Below are 20984 nucleotides of genomic sequence, written 5' to 3'. Positions count from 1 at the left end.
AGATCTTTTACTGACTTCTCCTACTGAGATCTTGTCCAAGCCCCAATTCTGTTTTTGTCCATTCTACAGCCTTCCTTGCTGTTCTCAGCGCACGGTGATATCCTGAGTGTCACCATACTTCTGTCCTTCTGAGCAAGGCAATACCTGGGCTCTGGTCAGAGCTGCTATTCCAACAATCTTTTCCAGATTTCTGTTATATAGACACACAGTCCTTATGCACAGGAACAGCATGTGAGGCCTTTGCTCAGCCCCAACGCTGTCAAACAGGTGGCTTTTAAACAAAGACAAAAATGTATAAACTTCATCAGTCATCACTGCCGGCCCCAAGAAAAAGCACTGCCCTTTCAGAGGTGCCCCTGCCCCAGCCCCTAACCTCCCCCTCAAAAGCTGACCTCCATTTCAGTCTGCACCACTCCTTGTACTGCAATCACAATTCATCAGCCAGGCTCCAATAGCCATGTTTTCAGTCTATAAATCACCACGCCAGACATCTGCCTGGCTTTCAAAGGAGTTTTGTTCTTCTTGTTGGCTACCACAAACTTTAAGGTACTTGGAAGCCTGAAGCAGCCCTACCACCCCCTCCCAAGCAACTTGTGTTGATTTAAAATGCAAAAGGCGGCTTCACAGAGAGAGCCCAGATGATGATAAAGCACCATTGTTTGTGCCTTTATGGTTCAAGACTCCAAACTCGATGTTTGTGGATTACTCTGAGAGGTAGCTGCTGTTGGGGAGAGACAGAGACAAAGCTTTGTGTCACTGCATGCTGCAGGCCACCTCCCCTGGCCCTTGTGACAGCCCTTACACAGGCTGAATGAGAAGTGTTACAAGATGGTGTCCTCAGCATCCCACAAAGACCAGCTGGGGAAGGGGCCAGTGATCAGAAAGAAGCCATCAAAGGCTGCCAGCCACCTCCCCCTCAGGTCAGGCAGTGAGTCACTGAGGTGCTGGGCACAGCTGTTTCAAAGGAGCTGACACCTCCAACAGCAGTGCTGGTGCTTGACCTGCTTCTCCAGTAAAAGGGAGACCCGACAGCAGCTCCACTGTGGGACACAAGCGCTGCAGACAGGCTCTAGATGAGCAAGGGTGGCTTTTAACCATGAATTACCCTTTTAACCACTCACAAGTGTGTGAGGCAGTCTGCAGGCAGCTGCTGAGAAGACAGCCCAGGGTGTTTCCTGTGTGGTATCTGAGGTAACTCCTTGCTCACATCCTTGCTCCTGCAAGAAATGACCAGGGGATAGAAGCTCACCTCTGGATCATAAGGCTTGGGAAGATTGTGTGCTGGGGCACAGCACATGGAGGAGAGATGCTGGGAGCCTGTCTTGTGCTTCGTTCCCATGATTTAGCGCAGCCTCTGGCTCTCTCATTTTCATAAGCTCCTTATAGATCTGTTTTTACTATTCTAAACAGTCACTTTCCCATCCTTAAATAATTTCTATCTCACTCTATTTTAAAATTATTCCTTTTCCTCACCACCATTTCCACATTTCCTTCACTATGTTCCCAGTGGGTCTGACACTTCTACATTAATAGAAGACAGTGACCTGTGATAAAAATACATTTTTATGGAGTGCTTGGACAGGAAGCATTACAGGACCTGAGCAGGACATAAAAATACAATAAAGTATATGAAAATCCAGCTCTGATAGATTCATTGCCATGAAAACAGAAACAAGTGAGCAGACACCTTGGCAAAGACTCAATTTTTTGTGCAGCATTCATGGAAGCAGGCAAGGGACAAAAGCTGTTGCAAAGTTATTTGGAATAGGGAAATTAGTGATTGAACAGCGATGACACACTTGGACATTCTACATTTTGTAAGCTAAAACAAAGAGATGGGATAAGAGCTGAAAAATCACCTGTGAGAGTTTATATAACAGCACTGGGTCTGTTGGACAGTGGAATCCCAGTAACAGATCAGAGAACAAAGTTTGTCTTGACACCACCCAGAAATCTTCTGCTGAAGTGCAGGCCAGGACTCTGCACTCCAGCCATGATGGGGAGAAGTTGAGAGCACAGGGGAGAAAGTGCTGGACAGAAGAACTGACCTTGAGGTACAGTTTTAATTGCATTGATGTTTCAGCTCACACCTGAAACTGAAAGCACCACCCCAGTGTGCTTCCAGAACTCCAGAGCACACTGAAGAGCAGAAAAGGGTCTCCTCCACCAGCTCTGCCTGGACATACCCTGGCCAGAGTACACTGAGCTACCCAGGAGAGAGGGTAAAGAAGCTATCCAGCACTAAATTGGAGAAATTGGAGAAATGAACTCTGATGAGCATTCCCAAGGACAGGAGAATCCATACATGTTTGTATCCATACTACTGAACAGAGCCCCAAGACCATACACTTCTTCTTGACTATTAACGGTGGTCAAGCTCCAGTGCATCTGCCTCCTTGCAGAGCCTTTGCTCCTGGGCAGGAAATGCCTGCCCAGCCCTCAGGAGTTGGAGATCCTGGAAGACTCAGTGTAGGCAGCTGGCTTCTGTAGTAGCAATAGCAGAACAATCTTGGACCTTGAGAGCTTTTACTCCTGTGGGCTGAGCTAAGCTGTGGACTGGGTATGCCTGTTTCTCCTTTTGGAAATTCAGCTGCCAGTGCCACAGAGCAACAGGAAAAATCAGGTTCATTTCCACAGAGATTTTATCATCTCAGTCTTGGCATGGGAGAGGCATCTCCACCCAGCTGTGAGCAAGTGAGTGCATTTTGCCAGCTTTTTTATGTAATCAGAACAAATTACTTGAAGATGAGTCACAGGGTTTCAAGGGTGTCCAGAGAGATGTCAAGCAGCCGCAAGTGTAAATCAGTGACACACCTTGCTGAGAGGACTCCTGCTCACCAGCAGGCCCATTTTCCCTGCAGATACCAGGCAAGGGAAGTGGCTTGAGGGATATTACCCGACAGGCTCCCACAATCCACACACACGTGTGGCATCTGCAGACCCAGGACACTGCTGGTGTTTACATTTCCTCTGTAAAGACAGTGATGTTTTCAGGGTGGAGCTGGAGTGCTTCCCTGCAGCTGCTCTCTAGGCTTAAACACTGAAGATTTAAAGACATTCAGGCTGGGGGAGTTTGGCAGTCATTGAAAAGATTTGAACTTCAGAAAGACAGGTTCTGCCCCACCAAAGCCTGGTCAAACTGCAGAGGTTCTTACCTGGGACTGTGCACAGATTCATTGTGGTGGAACAGCTGCATCCCATTGCAGTTGTTTCAGTGCTGTGATGATGCTATGATAAGTGAACCTGTTCCATTCCCCTGCCCAGGAATGAACACTCCAGCCTCCATGGATCTGCAGGCCCGAGGACAAAGATGACTCTTGCATAATTTCAAGGCATAGCCTGCTTCAGTGGCTTCTTTAGAAGCTGAAATATAGAGGAGGACCAGGAAGATCTAGGCCTGGACACAATCCCAGAGGTCCAAAGTAACACTGAGAAAAATCCTGTAGACACTCTTGGACTTCTGGGTGTCAGAGCAGATGGAACAGACAAAAACCTTGGTGGAGCTTGGTTCTGGGTCAGTCTTCTTTCACTAATGCCAAGGGCAAAGTTTGACACAAGGTACCAGTGCAGGCCAGCCTTCCAATTTGCAAGGTGTGTGCAGGTCTTCCATCAAGCAGATGCTTCCTATCTGGAGTGGGGCAAATCTCTATTTCTGCAGTCTTTGAAGGCAACTGCAGAAGACAGAACCTAGCCATTATGCCCTTCACCTTTCAACTTCACCCTCAGATGACTAACAATTACCAGCTACCATTAATATTAAATAGGAGAGAAAGAAATGTGATCCTCTCGTTGCTCTTCACATTCCACAATATCACAAACAATTTGTCATATTGGGAGGGGCAGAGGCAGGAGGAGCATTAATTATTGATACTTGGGAACAGATGGCTTTTCTTGTACCAGGGCAGTGAAATGTAAGAGGAGCCTGTGGGTGAGGATGTGAGGATTAGATGGGCAGACACATATCAGATAATCAGCCTTCAAGTGGAACAGGAACTTTCCTCCTAGAACCAGCTCCAATGGGCTGCAGAGCTCTCAACAACAGCCCCGGCTGCAGAAACAAATCCACTGACATCTGAATTACTGAGGCTTCACCAGAACCTTTCAACGCTCCCTCACCTCTGTACAGAACATCCTGGACACGACAACTGATGGCTTCCAGACAGCAGAGGCCTGGCAAATCAGGCACCAGCTGCTCTCTCTAGGAGACTTTACTGGTTGCATTTCATGTGTTCATCCTCATCTGTCCTGTGTCATACAATGTCTACTCCTGAGACCACACACAGTGCCCAAGAGTGACCTCCTCCAGTCTTCCAATGGCCTTGGATCCCATTTGGGGTGCTGGCCTCCAAAATCAGAGATACAAGTGATGTGGATCTGAAACTTCAACCAGAGACTCTGTTAACCAACTCTTTGCCAAGTCCCATTGATTCGTGTAAGGATGATGAGCAAGAAAACTTAATTTTTGTCAGCCGCGGTGGTGTCCTTGAGGACAGAGACACACACCAGGTTGTAAAACAAGCTTGGCAAGGACACCTGCTGTGGGTGTCCCCATGTCCAAAAGCTGACCTTGAGACTGACATCCTTATGAGACAGGAGGAACAACTGGGCAAGAGTGATTCTCCACCAAAGGCAGCTGATTCACCAGAGTGAAAACAGTGGCACCAAAAGCTTCTCCTGAAACTTTCTTGAAGAGTCTTTGTACTCCCTGCTGGATTCAGACATCTGCAGCCTGACTGTTCACTCTGGCATAGTTGTCTCTTTGCTGGAAGACTAAGGGACCAGCTGTACTGCCTCAGAGCTGGGCCTGGGGAGCCCAGGATCCTGTCTGGCAGTGGTTATAAGCGGATGCCCAGAACTGGGCAAGCCAATGGTGATACCTCCTCTACTACTGCAAAAGTTATATTCCGTAGCTATTTTCCATTCACGGATTTCACAAGCCAGATATCACCTCCATTCAATTTACTTCTCTGGACATACCCCTTAAATCCCAAATAGGCACTCATTTTTCCCAGTAAGGACTGACTAAATCCATGGTTACTCCACTGAGCTAAGCAGATTCTCTTGCCACCTCCACTGGCCCAGAAAATACCTCAGGACCAAAATGTCAAGTCCCTTGGTATACTGAAGAGCTCCTCACTGCCTTTTCCTAAAATCTGTTCTCTTAGCCTCTACTGAGAGCTTGTTCCAAACTTTCATTACTCTGATAATTCTCATTTCTCAAGCTGACTAATCACTGATTTATAATTCCTCTCAGTCTGCCTAGGGTCATGCAGCCTGCAGTCTGTGAGAATACTAAGACATGTACAGTCTTGTGATTTGGAAAAACACAACTTCCCAGCTTTCCTCCTGGTCTGAATCGATGGTAAAATGCTTGCAGTGAACAAATGCCAGGTGCCAGAAGGCAGCTACTGTTCATGAACAATACAACTTTTCACAGTGTGGAGTAGGATAGAGCAAGTTTTCCTATCCAGAACGATAGAGGGAGAAGCAATCTTAGGAAGACCTGGGCCACATCTGTGCTGGGAAAGAAGGAGCTCTCCCAAAAAAGCAGCAAACCTTCCCACTATAGAAGTTTTGACCAGTGTCCAAGTTTGCTTTAGTTTGGTACAGGAAATGGACAGACCTTAAGGCATCTATGCTGCTGCATTATACCAATATGAAAGCTTTTGTTCCTCCAAAAATGCTGTTTGCCTCCCTATGACAGTAGCAGAAAATGTGTTTAATGTGGACCTGTTTTTACAGAACAGTCTCCACAGAGCCTGGGTGTGTTTACACCAGCAACACAGTCAGCTGAACAGTCAGATGAGAGCTCAGGTACACAGGCTGATCTCCCCCATCCTTCCCAGGGCCTGAGGAGGGGATCACCTTGCAAAGGAACCCTATGGATTAGAGAGCAATACAATGGATCAAAAAACAGTAGAGGGTACATCTTTTCAACCCCAGAGCAGAATTGCTTCCTTTCACACTTCTTGAGTAAACATTTATGTGAATCTTTTCCCTGCCACTCAAAGAAGAAATGACATTATATACACATTCCAGAGAACGTTTCCCAGCAGTAATAACCATTTTTAACATACATTGAGCCTGGGAGAATGTCTAGAAGTTTACAGGCAAATGCATGGGTGGAGCTGTGTTTTGATCCACACAGGAAAGCTTTAAGCTGACATCACAATCCCAGTCAGGCTCTGGAGTCGAGGTGGCCAGTGGGCTTGGGAGGAGGATGTGCTTGGCAGGTGCTCCCTACCTCTTTGATGGCAGACATCTTGATGTTCTCATAGTAGTGCAGCGGTGCATTGGGTGAACTCATGTCATAGCCAAACCCAGCTACCGCCACCTCATCACAGTTGTGCAGCGCCATGGTTATTGCTACGCTTCCCAAGGTGGGGATGTTCTGAGAGGAGAGAAAGCAGGAATGGAAGTCATTAGCAGGTTGACATTTTTATAATCAAAGATTTCCTCTTATTGTCTCTGCTCAGGGGGAGACTGCTGCTACTAAGCAGAAAATTAGGAATGTGGTATTTGGCTACATTCAACCTGCCAGCTTGCAGGTTTGATAGCCTCCCAGCTTGTAAAGAAATTAATGCAAATGGTCAGACTCCCCTTCCACAACTTTGCTGCCCTGAGAACAGGGCAGCAGATGAGCTGGAAGATGAATCACAGTGGATACATTAGCTTTCTGAAATTAAAATAGATGTAGATAGTGGATTACAATGTTAATGCAAACTACTGGCTTCCAGCTAGGCTAAGGAAGAATACTCATCCCAAACAGGTCACCATACAGATGCAAAAGTGAGGAACAGCACACACTCCTTATTTTACTGATGGCAAAAGTTTAAAGTTGTTAAACAGCTCTGGGATAGGGAGAGGAGATCAGGCAGTGATCAGAGGCACCTAGACAGTGAAGGGGCACTTTGACCTGTGCCATTCCCTCTGAATCACACACTGGGAAAACAAGGAGCAGTGGGAAGCCAGTCAGAGATGGGTGGCAGCATCCAGGGACACCCCAATTATCCTTTCCCATCTGCTGACCTGCAATTTGCACTGAAGTCCAGCCTCAGCCCTTCCCATTTCACTGGGCTCTGCCAAGGCCCTGTGACAGCAGTGCTGTACAGCTACAACTCCTCCTGTGTGTTCTGCTGGGACAACAAACTGCTTCCAGTGTAAAATCCTAGCTCACTGACTTTTCTAGCTTCCCTTTAGCCAGATAAATCCAGAGGCAACTTTGCCCCAGGGGCTAGGGAGAGGCCGAGAAATGCACACACATCTTCATTGGTAGAGTATCCAACATTGGCCATATTGGAAATATCCTGAATTCAGAGGACATGCTCAGTCACCAAGGGTGACAGCTCTTAGCTGAGATGTAGAAACCAAGTGCACACTTATATTTTTCATTTACAATGGTTTACCCTGAACTGGTGAGCGATGCTATTGCATGTTCAGAAAGGTTGGGAACAATGTTTTGAGTTTCTGCTTCTCATTCAAAGGAACTTGGTTTTGTCGGCACACGACCTTGCACACTTCTGATTGCCTGACCAGTCCAAAGAACCATGTTTTCCAAGCAAAGAATGCCACCCATATCCCAGCTGAGAAGTGCAGAGCTGGGAGCACAACTCATGTGCTATGTAGAACTCCACTACAGTGCACCAGAATTGCTCTAATCTGAAAACAAATGGGCAAAAACTGCTTATGGCTAAATCAATGAGACATTAAGTTCAAATATTTACAGCACAACAGTAAGAGAGCACATCTGAAATGACAAGATCTTTCTACATCCTCCTGTTCCAGCTCTAGATGTTGGGAAAAACAGCAGAGTAATTTTGTTCTTGCTGCTTAATTTCAGTTGATACTCACAAAAACAATACTGGTTTTATTCTAGTTAATTTTGTAAACTGTTAATTCATGGACAGCCAAAAAATATCAAGTAGGGGTTTCAAAAAAATGGAAAAAATTTATTAGGCAAGGATAAATTGCCCCAAATTTCAAAATATCCAAGAGCATCCTGTCTTTCCAGACATGACAGTTTTAATTCTGATTTCTCAGCTTTATGTTTTGCATAGAAGATGACATTTGTATGTCGCTGGAATTGCATCAGCTGGTAAGCGGACGTGCCACAAAGCCCTTTCCCTCAGCAGAGCTGTAGTTACAGTGTCCAAAACACAGTGAGTAAATGGTTACATCCTCGAGACTGTGTCGTCATTGGGAACACGATGGTGTTAACACCACCCACACTTGCACTGGGCCCATTCCCACGCTACCGCTCAAGGGAGACACAGGGTCTTTGCCTGGAGGGAATTTCACTGGCCAAGTCAACATTTAAGAGCTAACTTTCTAATGTGAGTCTTGCAAACCACAGAGAATTAATCACACTGCCCAACCTTACGGGAGGACTGCCAAACTTTCTTCCAGGCGTACTCTGCTTGGAGAACAACAGTAGACAAAAATCGAAAGTGAACTTGCCTTTGGTTGCCAAATATCTGTCTGACTTTATTCTTTCTGTAATACATCCAATGGTATTTATGGGAAAATAGGAGGTATTTTTTTCATCTGCTTCTGCTCTTCAGTAGTTCCTGAGATGCCACTATCTTAGTACCACCTGCTCTCTCTCAAAAATATTTAAAATACCAGGGACTACCTATCTTCCTAACATCTTGAACTGTAGTAGACGTCTCTGATTTGGCCCCTACAACTATCAGAAATTCACAGGGCATCCTTAGCAAAAGAGTTTTGCATTGCCCTTAAATCACATTTGGAAACTGCTGATCTGATGACAGTTTTATATTAAATTATACCTCATTGATGTTAGCACCCTCCAACATTGCTGTAGCTACAGGATAATATGCGTCCCCCTTGAAGACAGAATTCTGCAGCCTTTACTGGGGAGATGCAGCCTCACATCTCACTGCTGCAGGCAGAATCCTGTGGGCTAGAGAGGTGCCTCTTGAAAATACTGTCAAGATTATTACCCCTGCTATTCACTGAAGGCAGTAACTGTTAGGGCAGCACAGGGGTGCTTGCAGAGCCCACCCATAGTAAATGGCGAGGATAACAGCACCTGCCAAAGAGAAGAACATGGTACAAAGTGTGTGTACACCCACACATGCCCTGATCACACAGAGGTACCTGGGCATTTGCTCCAAAGTGTTTATCTTCTTTTAAAAAAGGAGCAACCATCAGAGGGATCAAACACTAACTGGGCAATTAGACAGTCTTGAAGAAAAAGGAGCTGTCTTGAACAAAAGTATAAAAAAAGCACAACTGTTGGTTAACTAAGTGTCATTAGTACGTCAGTACAGCTCTTTGGTCCTGATTTGGTTTAAGCTACAGAAACTGAGCCCTCTTCTCCTGTGGCAGCCTGCTGATCTTTTGCTACTCCTTCCCCCTGAAAATGAAGCACTGCCTCATGCCCAGCTTGTGGCATGGGAAAGACAACACCTTGTAAGATCTAGGGATGTGTCCCAGGCTGTGCTACAGAGAATGCAACAGAGCAGCACTCTCCAGGTCCAAGGGAAAGGGCTCTCCCCTCCTTTCCTCTTAGCAAAGAAGTGGCAAATAAGAGGAGACATGTATTGGAGAGGAAATGGCTCTAACTACTCCCTGGCTGCATCTACACAGCTCCCAAGCTCTCCTGATTGTACGTATAAATTCATCATCTGCTAACCTCTAATCTGGACCTAATGGACTGTATACAACTTATGGGCCATGCTGGGGGACAAGTCACACCAAACGAAGCTGGGCATCATGGACACAGCTGTGCCAAATCTGGCTTGCTATGCTCTGCACAATGCGTCAGTGCTATCTCACCACACACACACCCTTGTGCCGTGCCCCAAAGACATACCAAAGCAACCACCACACCTCCTGTGTTGAGTTACGAAAATAAAACTCTCTCAAACAACTGAGCAGGCCTCTTGTTATTTGAGGCCTTTGCTAAGACAAAATCCCCAAAATTCCACCATCTTGCCTCAGGAATAATATAGTGTTAGACCAGTTCAAAGCCTGTCTTCCTGCTCATGGCCCTCTGAGTGCTTGGGTGTTCCTGTATCACCAAGCAGTGCTGCTTTCAGCCAAATGGTTGAAGAGCTGCAGCCCAACAGCAGCCAGTGCTGAGGCAGGAGCCTCCTAGGATGCCTCCCAGCTGCACAGAGACTGCCCAGTGCAGGTTAGACCATGGGGCTGCCTGGAATGGTCCAACATGACCACTGCTCCAGATGTGGCCATGATGAGTCTCTGACCTGAAATGGTGCCCAGCAAGCAGTGTGAGCTGGGGATGGCAAAGCCCAGAAATCATTGGCAGCCCTCTCCCCTTGTCAATTCTCTGCCACAAGCATTGAGCTTGGCCTTGCAAGCTCTGCATTGCCTGCTGTGTGTCAGTGGTTTCTGTCCAGGCTGGGCCCATGGGGGTACCAGGCTTAGCATCCCCTCTCCAGCACCTGTAAACAACTACAAGGGCAACCTCACTGGATAACGCGTCCAGAACTGGAAGTCCACATTTCCAAGCTTGGCCTGCTTTTCTAAGACCAAACATATGGAAAACGTAATATCTAATATAATGCTCCCCAGAGATCAGCCCTTTGCCTGGTCCCATTTGAGAGAACACAGCAGACTGACAGATGAGCCAGGGATGACACTAAAAGGCCATGTGACAAACAGAGGCAGAAAACACAGCAGTGGTGAGTGACACGTCACCACAGCAGTGCTGGACAAAGCCTGCCTGAGCCTCTGGAGCATGGCTCCTTCCAGGGGTTCCTGCCCTCCATGGGTAAGGTGAGCACATGCATGGTGGATCTTGGTGAGAGAAGTGACAGAGGCAAAGATTTCTGGTCTTGTGCTGTGTCAGGGACCACAGTAAGCTCCATGCAGTGCAAACACAGCCAGTTTGCACCACCAGGTCAGGGGACCAGAAATGCCTTTAGCAGTACAGACATAGGACAGGTTCTTCTAACTGCTCCTATGCTGTTCTGTGCTGCAGGCAGGAAGACAAAAGGCTTCACCTCAAGACACTGATGTTTTACCTTCCATTCTGCCCCCTGAAGAGGCCTTAAAGACTGACTTCTACTCACATAAGGAGAGAAGTCAGTCAGCAGAGAAGAACACTGGAACTCCTCTGGACTCTGTTGAGGCTGACCATTACCTCATGGGCTTGTGCTGAAGATCCAGTGCTGGTGACTGAACCAGGGCTGGAACTGCTCTTTGCTTGGTGCATGTGAAAAGCTCTTGATGCTTTTCATTCCATGCCCGGGTCATTCCTGTGTCACTGCCTGCTGCACTGGAAGGAAATGACTGCTGTAAATCTGTTTTTAGAAATATTTGACTCCCTTAATATGTTAAATGAATTCCAGTTATTTATGGGATTTTACTTAGTTCAGGGTAAGACTTATTGGATTGTTCAGACTATTCCAATTGTTACTTTTTTCAATAAAAGGGTAAGTGTTACTGAAGAATAAACCTCCTACAAACAATAATGCACCTGGATATTCTAAATGGTTTGACTACTATATTAAATAATTTAAGGAAAACCCCAAATATTTGCTTACCTGGGAAAAATTCCTACCTTAGTTTTATCAGTTACAGACCTGATCACCTAATAGCAATGAACAAAAGAAATACAGGACAAAACTATAAAAATCATCACAACGTACACAACAATCACTATCTTTCCATTTTGTTTCTTTATGTTTGCAACGGAGCAAACCCAAACCTACCCTTTGTTTGCTTTAGCTGAAAAGTGTGGAAATATGGCATGGAAAGCAATTTAGTGTCACTCATTGTGAGCAGGCAAGTGCCTGGCATTCTGCAGAGTGGTCCTTGTTACAATGCACACTGCTGCTCCTACAGCTGCCTCCACCCATGGACACAAACAGCTGCAACAGTGGGCTTCAAAAGACAAAGCAGAGCATCTCAGTGCCTTTCCTTCCCTGGTTATCCCTTGCTGTGAGTGGGACAGAGCCTGCAGGACTGCCTGTGTGCAGCTGAGCAAAGGGAAGGGTCAGCAGCTGGTGGCTGGAGACAGGACAGCCCAGCAGGTTCCCTTCTGTCACTTCCCTGCTGAGCTCCTGAACACCTAAGCCCAGTCCAAGTATTTTTGACCACATCTAACCTGATGCACAAACTGATTCACCATTTGCCATAAAGCAGATTTCTGTGCAGTGCAGGGAGTATTTCTAAAGGACCTAAGGACTTAACAGAAGGCTAGCAAGGGCATGACTTTACTACAGTCTACCTGCTCTGTGATAAGCACACTCACCCCATGCTAAATGGGAGTTCATGGTCTACTCTTCACTGAGAAGCAAACTCCCTTCAGTTCCTTGTCATCTCTCATGTGCACAAGCAGGTGGCTGGGCTTGTACCAAGAAGAGGCTGGTGTGCATTTACCTTTTGTTTGTCTGAGCATCCCCTCCTTTCCCAGCAGCTCATGGACTGATCCCACTGCAGTGACAATGGGTGGAACAGCCCAGCCCACACAGCAGATGTGCTGCCTTGCAAACCCAAAGCTTTACAGTGACACTAAGTCTCTACATTTAACTGACTGCAGCTGCTGTGGCCCCTTACCTGTCCCTCTACCTGCCTTAGAAGATGCCATCAGGGTGCAAAAAAGGGAGAACCACATAACTGGAAAGGATTAAGTGGAAGACTGCTCTGCTCCTGCCACCCCACCTCTTTTCTACTCCACAAAGACCCAACAGGTTCCAAGACACAACCTTCACACAGTCATAGTCCAGTAATAGCAGCCCAGGAGACAAAGTTTGCTGACACCTGGGCAACCCAAGAGAGAAAAGGTCACGATGATGAGACAAGGGAGCTGAAAACTGTCTAAGGAGCAAAGGATCCCCACTGGCACCTCCAGGAAGGCTGTCTGTCCACAGGAAAAACCATCTAAGAGCTATGAGAAGCCCTGGCCAGGACGTGCTAACACTCCAGCATCAGAGGTTAATCCCTGAGCTGTCAGCACTATGCAGAGGTGCTAATCCATGGCTGGGTGCCTGAATCAGCCTGGTAACACCTCCTGCACATGGCTCCTCCTTCACCAGGTTAGTGCTGAGGCTGGGTGAAGTCCAAAGAAGGATGCTTTATCTTTTCAGTTTATAGATTCAACCATTTCCAGTATATGAACAAACAAAAGGCTTCCAGAGTTGGGTTAAATCATAAACAGATCCATGGATGCACAGCACCATCACAGAGAGAGAAACAAACATTGCAGTCTGCACTGGAGTCCTCAGACTTCTGATCATATGTGTCACCTGAAGTGTTCTCCTTTCCACCTCACACCAGGCTCAGGGCTTCCAGAGGAGCCAGAGACACGGCTCCAATGGCTCTGAGAGCTACTGACAGGACAGGACACAGCCAAAGGCACCACAGCAGTGACATCCCTAGGGCTGTCTGTGCACCCAGCAGTGACACCTCTGAGCTGATGCTCATGCTTGTCCCCCAGTAAAATGCCTGCAGTGTAAAGGGTGCTATTGCAAGCTTGAACCACCAGTTGCAATACCAGTGATGTCTGGTTTCAAGCCCCAAAGAACCGTAGAAACAGAACTTCCACCTGAACAAAAATCACATTTGGCTAGTGAGAAAGCCAACCCCATACCCACAAGTTAACAGAATTCTTTAATCAGAGAAAGGATCATTACTATATATATATATATTTTTTTTTTTTTTTTGCTAAATCATCTTCAGGCATTAACAATTATTTTTCTCCAGACATTGCTAGAAGCCCAAAGTTTGTTCTTTATGATCAGCTTATCCCAAGAAAGAGAAGTCCACATAAAGTATGGAACAGCTCTCCCACTCTTAAGACTTCAATAGGACTGAAGAAAACTCCTGAAAAGCTCTACCAGTCCCAGAGAGAAGTCACTATTCATTGTGGGTGTGAGTTTTGCTCCTTGCTAAGACTTTTGGCTACCACTGCCATGAGTGGAATCAAAATGCACATCTGAGTTGTACCCCACTACTATACCCCAGGATCATCTGGCCCAAATTATATTATCAAAGCAGAGGATGTTACTACATTCACCCTTTATTGAATCCTGGGAAAAACGCTTTGAGATCAGCCCCAAACTGTTTTACTAGCTCTGCTCAACCTTGCTGAAAAAGCCGCCAAATTACAAAGTTAATTGGCAGCACATTGTTACCATATGTGGTGTGCAAGAGAAGCACTGAAGTTTATTTAGGCATCAGAACCAAAGGAGAGTGGAATATTATTGCTCTTTATGAGGATTTTGTGTTGGCCTTGATTACGAAGGCATCCCCAGCCTTGATCCTCCTGTGTGCAGCCTGCCCATCACAGCACAGCACACTGCAGCACGGGGGCACCAGTCTGCCTCCAGCCCCATTTCCCAGGAAAAACCCAGACACTAGTCCTCAGCATTTTCCTTTTCCATGCTCACATGCTTCTTTCTTGGGTAAAGTTTTCCAGGATATCACTCATGGTTAAAGCACAGCCCCAAACCCAACCAGCTGTGCAGCTGCTGGGTCACACAGATTTGGAACAATCCTCTTTGCTGCCCCACTTCTCTGGCTGGATCTCTCACAAATCTTCAACAAGAGCTGGATTCCTGGTCTACAGGCTCCGATTTCCACTCCTGCCATTTAAAATCTGAGCAAAAAATGTAGCCAATTTGTATCACCAGGGCCTTACTCAGACTCTTCCCTCTTCACCCTGACAGCAATAGCTCCTGTTGGAGCCTTTGCTCTTACAAAGCTCTAAACTTTGCAGTGGTGCAGCAGAATTCACTAAAGTGTGAAGCCCCAGAGCTCCATGACAGCAGTCCATAGCTGATGTTTGCAGTAAAATTGTAGCCACAGGCCAGGAACACTCTCTCTGTTTTCAAACTCTGACAGAATCCCTGTATTAGTGTCCTTGCACAGACCGCCCAGGCTATGCTGACATCTCAGCCCCACACAGGCACCTGCAGAGCCCCATCTGGAGGAATAAACTACAATTCACACAGTCTGCTAGGGGTCATGGGCAAAGACTTCTTGCCTCAAAGGATCATAAACTATTTTTAAATGTTTAAATGGACTTTTGTGAAGTGAAACATCAGGTTTCAATTAAGATGCCTTCATTTCCCAATCTGATGTGTGTTAAACAACCTATCAAAACCTCATAAACTTCAGTTCACAGCATTTTCATTTCCGGATTCTCTCTTCTCCTTTTAGTTTAAGTAATAACTTGTGTATTGAAATAATGTGTTTAAAAATAAAAACAAATTGGGGAAAAATAAAGTATGATGATTTTTGTCCTTTATTGAGGCAGCACTCCCAATTTTCTGGAAGACACATCAAGACCACATTGTTCTAATGGTAAGTTCTGGAGAATGCAGAGAGGTGAAGTAAGTTAATTCCTAGCTGACTGGAATATTTGCAATTAGATACCTTCAGTGCACAGAACAAAAATCCAGAGTTCCCATAATCCCATGACAGCTTCTGTACACAGCAGTGCATTTTTCAAAAGGCCCGTTCCATGTGGCTGAATCTGTCTGCACATCTTGCACTTTGCATTTTGAGAAGGAAACGTCTTATCTCCAGGCACCCACCCATCTGACTTGCACAAAATAAAAGTCTCTAATATTCCAGAAATCTTCATGATATAATTAGAGCATGGAAAATGAGGCACTATTCTGTGTAGTCCAAATCCCTGCTGTGACATAACAAATCTCCTGCACTGATAGCAATGAAAGGACAATGCCAGGGCCAGACCAAGCAGACCTTGTCCAGTGAAAGTGCTTCTCTCTGGGTTTGTCAGCTGTGCTAATGTGCCCAAAAATGTCACGTGTGGTCTCTATCAGCAACTATATCACATGTGTACATGAGCAATTTACCCACCCAAGTAATACTTACTCTAATGGTTGATATATTACGTAGAGCAAATATAAATAGGTTCTGAGGACAGTGTTGCAATGTGAGATAATCCAGAAAACCCAAGTCACCACCTGCTCTAACACTAACACTCCAAAAAGCTGCACTGTGGGCGAGAGATATGAGAATGACCATTAAGGAATTTTGTTAATAAATATGAGCTGAAGCTGTGGTTTGCATTGTTTTCTTTTGTGAGCTTTTACATATAAAAGTTGTTGGGATAAGACCAGAATTTCTTACCAAAGGCCTCAGAAAGCAAACCTTTACCCTCCTCTACTATAGGCCTGGGATGCAACTTCACAGTGGCTTTCAAGGCACTGCTGAAGTGTTGACGATCCCCCCCAAAATCCTTGGATCAGGAGGGTTCTTGCCTGGATCTGAAGGAGTCTGAGAACTGCCACTGTAACAGAGCCAAAGTCCCTCCCTTTCAGTGTCCAACAGTGGAGGCCCAAAGGAAACATAAGAACGGTGTAAGCCTCCTCTGCTGCTTGGTGTCACATCCTTCTCTGAGGTTTTGCTTCCTTTGCTCTATACGTACCCCTCTGCCCATCAGGCCGTTGTTGAAAGGCAGTCCAATGAAGCTGAAAGCTGCCTCCTGGATGAAGTAGGGATTCAGGATACGTATCTCATGAGGCTCCCTTGGGACACGGGTTGCCACTGACTTCCAAAAGCCATCAGAGGCACTCTGGTAACAAAAACAGAAACAAAAGATAAAACAACAAACAGAATTATATACAAAATAGAAAAAAGATTTCTATAATTTTATTTTTAAAATAATATTAAAATGCACTACTGCAGCAGTTGCCATTGTTTCTGCTCACTGCCACAGGGCAGTAATGTAACACTGTGTGAGACCTGTGTCTCTTGGAGAGGTGGCAGCAGCATGGACTGATGCAGTTGAGCCAGTCTGGATAGTAACTGTGAGCAAGAGAGACAGGACAGGGCTTCAGCACAAATTGCCTCCTCCCTGGTGCCTTCTTTTCACTCTTATTGGCAGCTGGTTTGATCCATGGATTAAGCATTCCAGCACATCCTGTGATCACTCCCACCTGCCTCCAAGGAGATACACCATTGGACAGCAAATGCTTTTAAGAACATTCAAAGAGATAAAAATGACTGTACAGCCCTACCTGCAGTGTGAGCTACATGCTTTCCACTTTATCCTAGATTTGTCCTCCCATTAGGTTTTAAGTGAATTAAGCTGTAAACTTACAGAGGTATCATCTTGCCTTGTAAACAGTCATGAATGTTCATGGTACAAGGGGAGAAACAACTAAGTATGTCTATTACTTTTACCCAATTCAAGCTTTCACTCTGCAAACATGGAAGAACAGTGGCCTTGATGTGTGCTGCACTCCTAGAGAGCCGTGCCTGGGGAGGGCCTTGTGCCACTCTGCCACATGGCTTCCCATCCTTGCTCATTGTTGGCTTTGCATCATTGCTTCCCATCACTGACACCTTTCCAGGGGTCAGCAGGTGCAGCAGAGTGCCCCCAAAATAACCAGAGGCTCTGTGCTCACAGGACTTAGGGAGCAACTGTGTTCCAACTTCTCACTTCTGTTTGGGTTAATTCAGAGCAAGGCACAGGGAGGATGGAAGGAATTTTAATCCGCTGACCAGCATCTTGGGCAGGATAATCTGATGGAACACCTCCTTGAAGCATTGAGCCATCTTCCCTGAGATCTCCATGACAAGAAACAGACACTACACTACATAAAAAGGACACACTCTGGAATTCATTATATACACCAGTTTTGGGTTGCTTGCAGCTTAGCAGTGACTTTACAACTGCTCTCAAGGCACTGATGAAAATGTTGATTATCCACTGCAAAATCCTCAGGAGCTTCCTCTGCCCAGTAGTGATCACCCCTGTAATTACAGACTGGAATTCTGCCTCAGCCAATGCCTGCTGCATTTCACACACTCCTTGTACTGTGCTCAGCTCCTGTGAACTCACTCCACGTGTTGCTAAACACCTTACAGAGTGTTTTTTATGGAGCAATCCCAAGGATATCTTTAGCTGCTGAATTTCATATCCCGAAATTGAAACTTTGGCAGATGGTTCAGATGCTAGAAAAGGTATTAACAGAGCAAACCTGAGGAGGGTGCACACCGTCATCCAAAGCAACATCTAGGAAAGCCAAATCCCATTGCTATCTGTGGCCCCTCTAAACTGCCCAAACATAATATACTTTTGACAACCAGGGCAAGCATCCCATGGGTTTAAGTTCACATTTCAACAATGTTCCTTTGGGATGCTAAATGGAAAAAAATCTTAATTATCACTCATATTCTTTCATCATAGTAGAATTAGAAAGAATGCCTGGTGTCAAAGTAGTCTAACACTTTCTGTTATAAGACATTTCAGCCACTGAGTGATCCCAGCATTTAAAAAAAACAGAAAAAAACCTTTACAAATATTAATAAAGTCCAACATCCATTTGACCAAGGGATTTGAGGGATTTTGTATGCCAGCTGGGTTTTGCCTCCTTGTGAAAATTCATTAAAAATTGGATAAATATTAAACCTTTGGAATTTCCTAAGGGCACATGTGAAGTAGAGGCCTTTCAGTTCCAGGAAAGGAGGGGGAGAAAAAAAAATGGTCACAGACTCCACTTGCATTAAGCATGCTCCAGGTCTCACAAAAATGAAGATGATAAGCAAAAATCTTGAACAGCTACTCATTCAGTGAAACCATCTTATCATGGGCTTAAGCAGGCACACCCTGGAAAAAGAGTGTGTGACCTTGAAACTAAAATAAATTTTTAAGTTCAATTACGATTTCACATACAACTCTAAATATGGCATTGCACAAATTTTGTGAACAATTCAAGCCAAAGGTCTGCAAGCTATTTAAAGTGGACAGAAGATGCCTTTTGTTTGGACTTACACTCCATGGGAGATTCTATATAAGTTCTGGGATTTAAATAGGTTTTACATGGCTTTTAGATTACACATAAAACACTAAATAGAAAAAAAATTAAAAGAAAAAGAAGGAAAGTTATAAATGTTTGAGAGTTTTATTCCTTGCTGCTGCTGGAGCTGTTTGGGGAGAAATAACCACACATATCACCATTGTCCATTTTTCCAGCATTGCGTGAACCACAAGGACCACACCTGGGCTCCTCTCAGCTAGTTCAATGCCAGGGCAAAATAAATGTGGGTACCTATCCCTAGTTGGAAATACAATCAGTCTGCTTTACTCCCCTCTGTTTGGCTGTTTCTCCTGTTGTTCTTCATGACTATTTCCTCAACCATTTCCTTCAGCTATCACGCTGCTCTGAAATTGCTCTGGCTTCTCCGTTCTGTCTCATTTCTATTTGCTCTGTGTTCATCCCTTTAACCTTTCTGGGCAGTTCCCCTGAGATTAGTTTTGAGGGACACCTGGGGTAGTCTTCCATTTTGGTGCGTTTTCCCGCTGTAGTTTCTAAAACAATTGTAGGAAGGAGCACGGAGTCTCAGCAGGCTGCTCTCACTTCTACCTATAGAGCAGGCAAAGCCCTGTGCAGGGCTAAAGAACCAAAAACTGTTTTCCTGGCTTACAATTACTGGAATCCCAAGCCTTGTGGTTTGGCTCTCCAAGCCCTGCAGTCCTGAGCTCCCTCTTCAAGCAGTGGTTTTGTTCTGCAGCTTGTCACTGGCACGCTCCAGAGCGCAGCACCAGCCCCACGGGCCCAGGGGCTGCTCCCGGACACAGCCCCCGAGCGGGAGCGCAGCCCCTTCCAAGGCTCCGCGCTACCGCTGCTGATCTTCAGCCTGATTGGACCCAGATGTGCAGAGAGGTTTCCAAAGCAATTACTTCCCGTCGGGGAACGCTGTCCCTTTTTTTGGCTGGGAGGAGACCCGAGGAGCAGCAGGCATTAGGAGGGAGGGCACGCTTTTCCTGCCAGATTCGGGAGCTCAGGCTCGCAGTTGGAGGTTGGGGGCATCCTCTGTTGTCCGCTGCAGTGGCCAAACCTGCAGTGCTTAAGGGTGTGCTTGTCACAATGAAATAACTCCTGTCCTGTTCAGTACAAGGTAAACAGTCAGAAAATGAGTCTGAAAAACTACTTTGGCAATGTTCCCACAGTGCCTCATCACCTCCCGGTACTGAGGTGGAAACCAGAGGGTCCAGGCTGGAAATTGTGCATCCTTGTGTTAAGCTTCCACTGTTATTACTTGTTGATATTACAGTGTACCTGGAGTCTCAGTCACAGATCAGTGTTCACAGTGCCAAAGGCTGCCAAAAGAAGCTTCTATGATACAAGCATAAAGAAACAAGCATCACAGAGAGGCAGACAGGAGAACATGACTGAAGTACAAGTCTATGAGGGCCATGGCATTTTTAACCAATCTTGGAGTGTTTTCAAAATTGTATAATTGCAAAGGACATCACTAAAGGCTTTAGATAAAAGAATTTTAAAAGCACAAAATAATTTAGATAGGCCAGGGCTTTCAAGCCAGTCTCTTATCCAGAAAGAGAGGCAAAAAGAGACACCACCTCTATAGACACCACTCCAGGAATAAACTGGTACAGATATGACAGACCAAAGATAACAGATTAGGTGGAAGGGATAAAAAATGTCAGGGCTCACCAAATAACTCCAGGAACAAGACAATCCAGCTGCAATCCCTCATTCTGTCCATTTGCAGAGTACTGAGGGCTAATAGACACAGCCAGTTGTAAACTATTTTTTGTCTCCATTCAGTTTTCCATCTCCTGTTCTCAGACTTACCAAGGCACATCACAACATTTGCTAAAATAAAACATGGAAACTGAGAGCCTTAGCCAAGAAGCACCTCAGTGGAAAATACAAACCACTAGAAGCAGGCTGAGTCTCCCACATTAACAACATTTCTAATATACTGAGCAAAATGAGAGGTAAAGTCATTGCATCCTGGTGATACAGATGCTCTTTTGTGCCTCTGTGGCAGTGCTGGATTTAGGAGTACAAGAAGCATAGCTCATTGAGACTTTTAGCTCTGATGGGAAGGGGACAGGAAGATGACAAAGGTCAGCTACATGCAACATGATGTCTGGGTATGCAATACTTTGCTGCAGAGAAGCCATAGGAAGAGACTGGAGAGGGAGCCTGTTGGAAATGGAGATTACTGCTTTTTCAAACTCTGCTAATACCAGAAATGGAGAGGAA

The 20984-nt window shown here is 45.6% G+C and overlaps 1 protein-coding gene across 10 annotated transcripts in view; it reads right to left on the bottom strand.

Annotated features, from left to right (window-relative positions):
* The window catches only part of ST3GAL3 (ST3 beta-galactoside alpha-2,3-sialyltransferase 3), a 177454-nt gene that overhangs the window by 10345 nt on the left and 146125 nt on the right, over window positions 1-20984 (bottom strand). For 9 of the 10 annotated variants that reach the window (XM_088060190.1, XM_088060188.1, XM_088060192.1 and 6 more), the window contains 2 exons: window positions 16391-16537; window positions 6245-6391 (listed from right to left, as the gene is read on the bottom strand). In XM_088060190.1, the coding sequence (XP_087916316.1) occupies window positions 6245-6391; window positions 16391-16537 (294 nt within the window). The remainder of the gene's footprint in view (window positions 1-6244; window positions 6392-16390; window positions 16538-20984) is intronic. The other variant, XM_088060193.1, reaches the window with a different exon arrangement.

The sequence above is a fragment of the Pseudopodoces humilis genome, chromosome 10, assembly GCF_049639895.1.
Source record: "Pseudopodoces humilis isolate 2021_Gansu_Grassland_sample_001 chromosome 10, ASM4963989v1, whole genome shotgun sequence".
Lineage (NCBI taxonomy): Eukaryota > Metazoa > Chordata > Aves > Passeriformes > Paridae > Pseudopodoces > Pseudopodoces humilis.
This window is presented reverse-complemented; position numbering and strand designations above follow the sequence as displayed.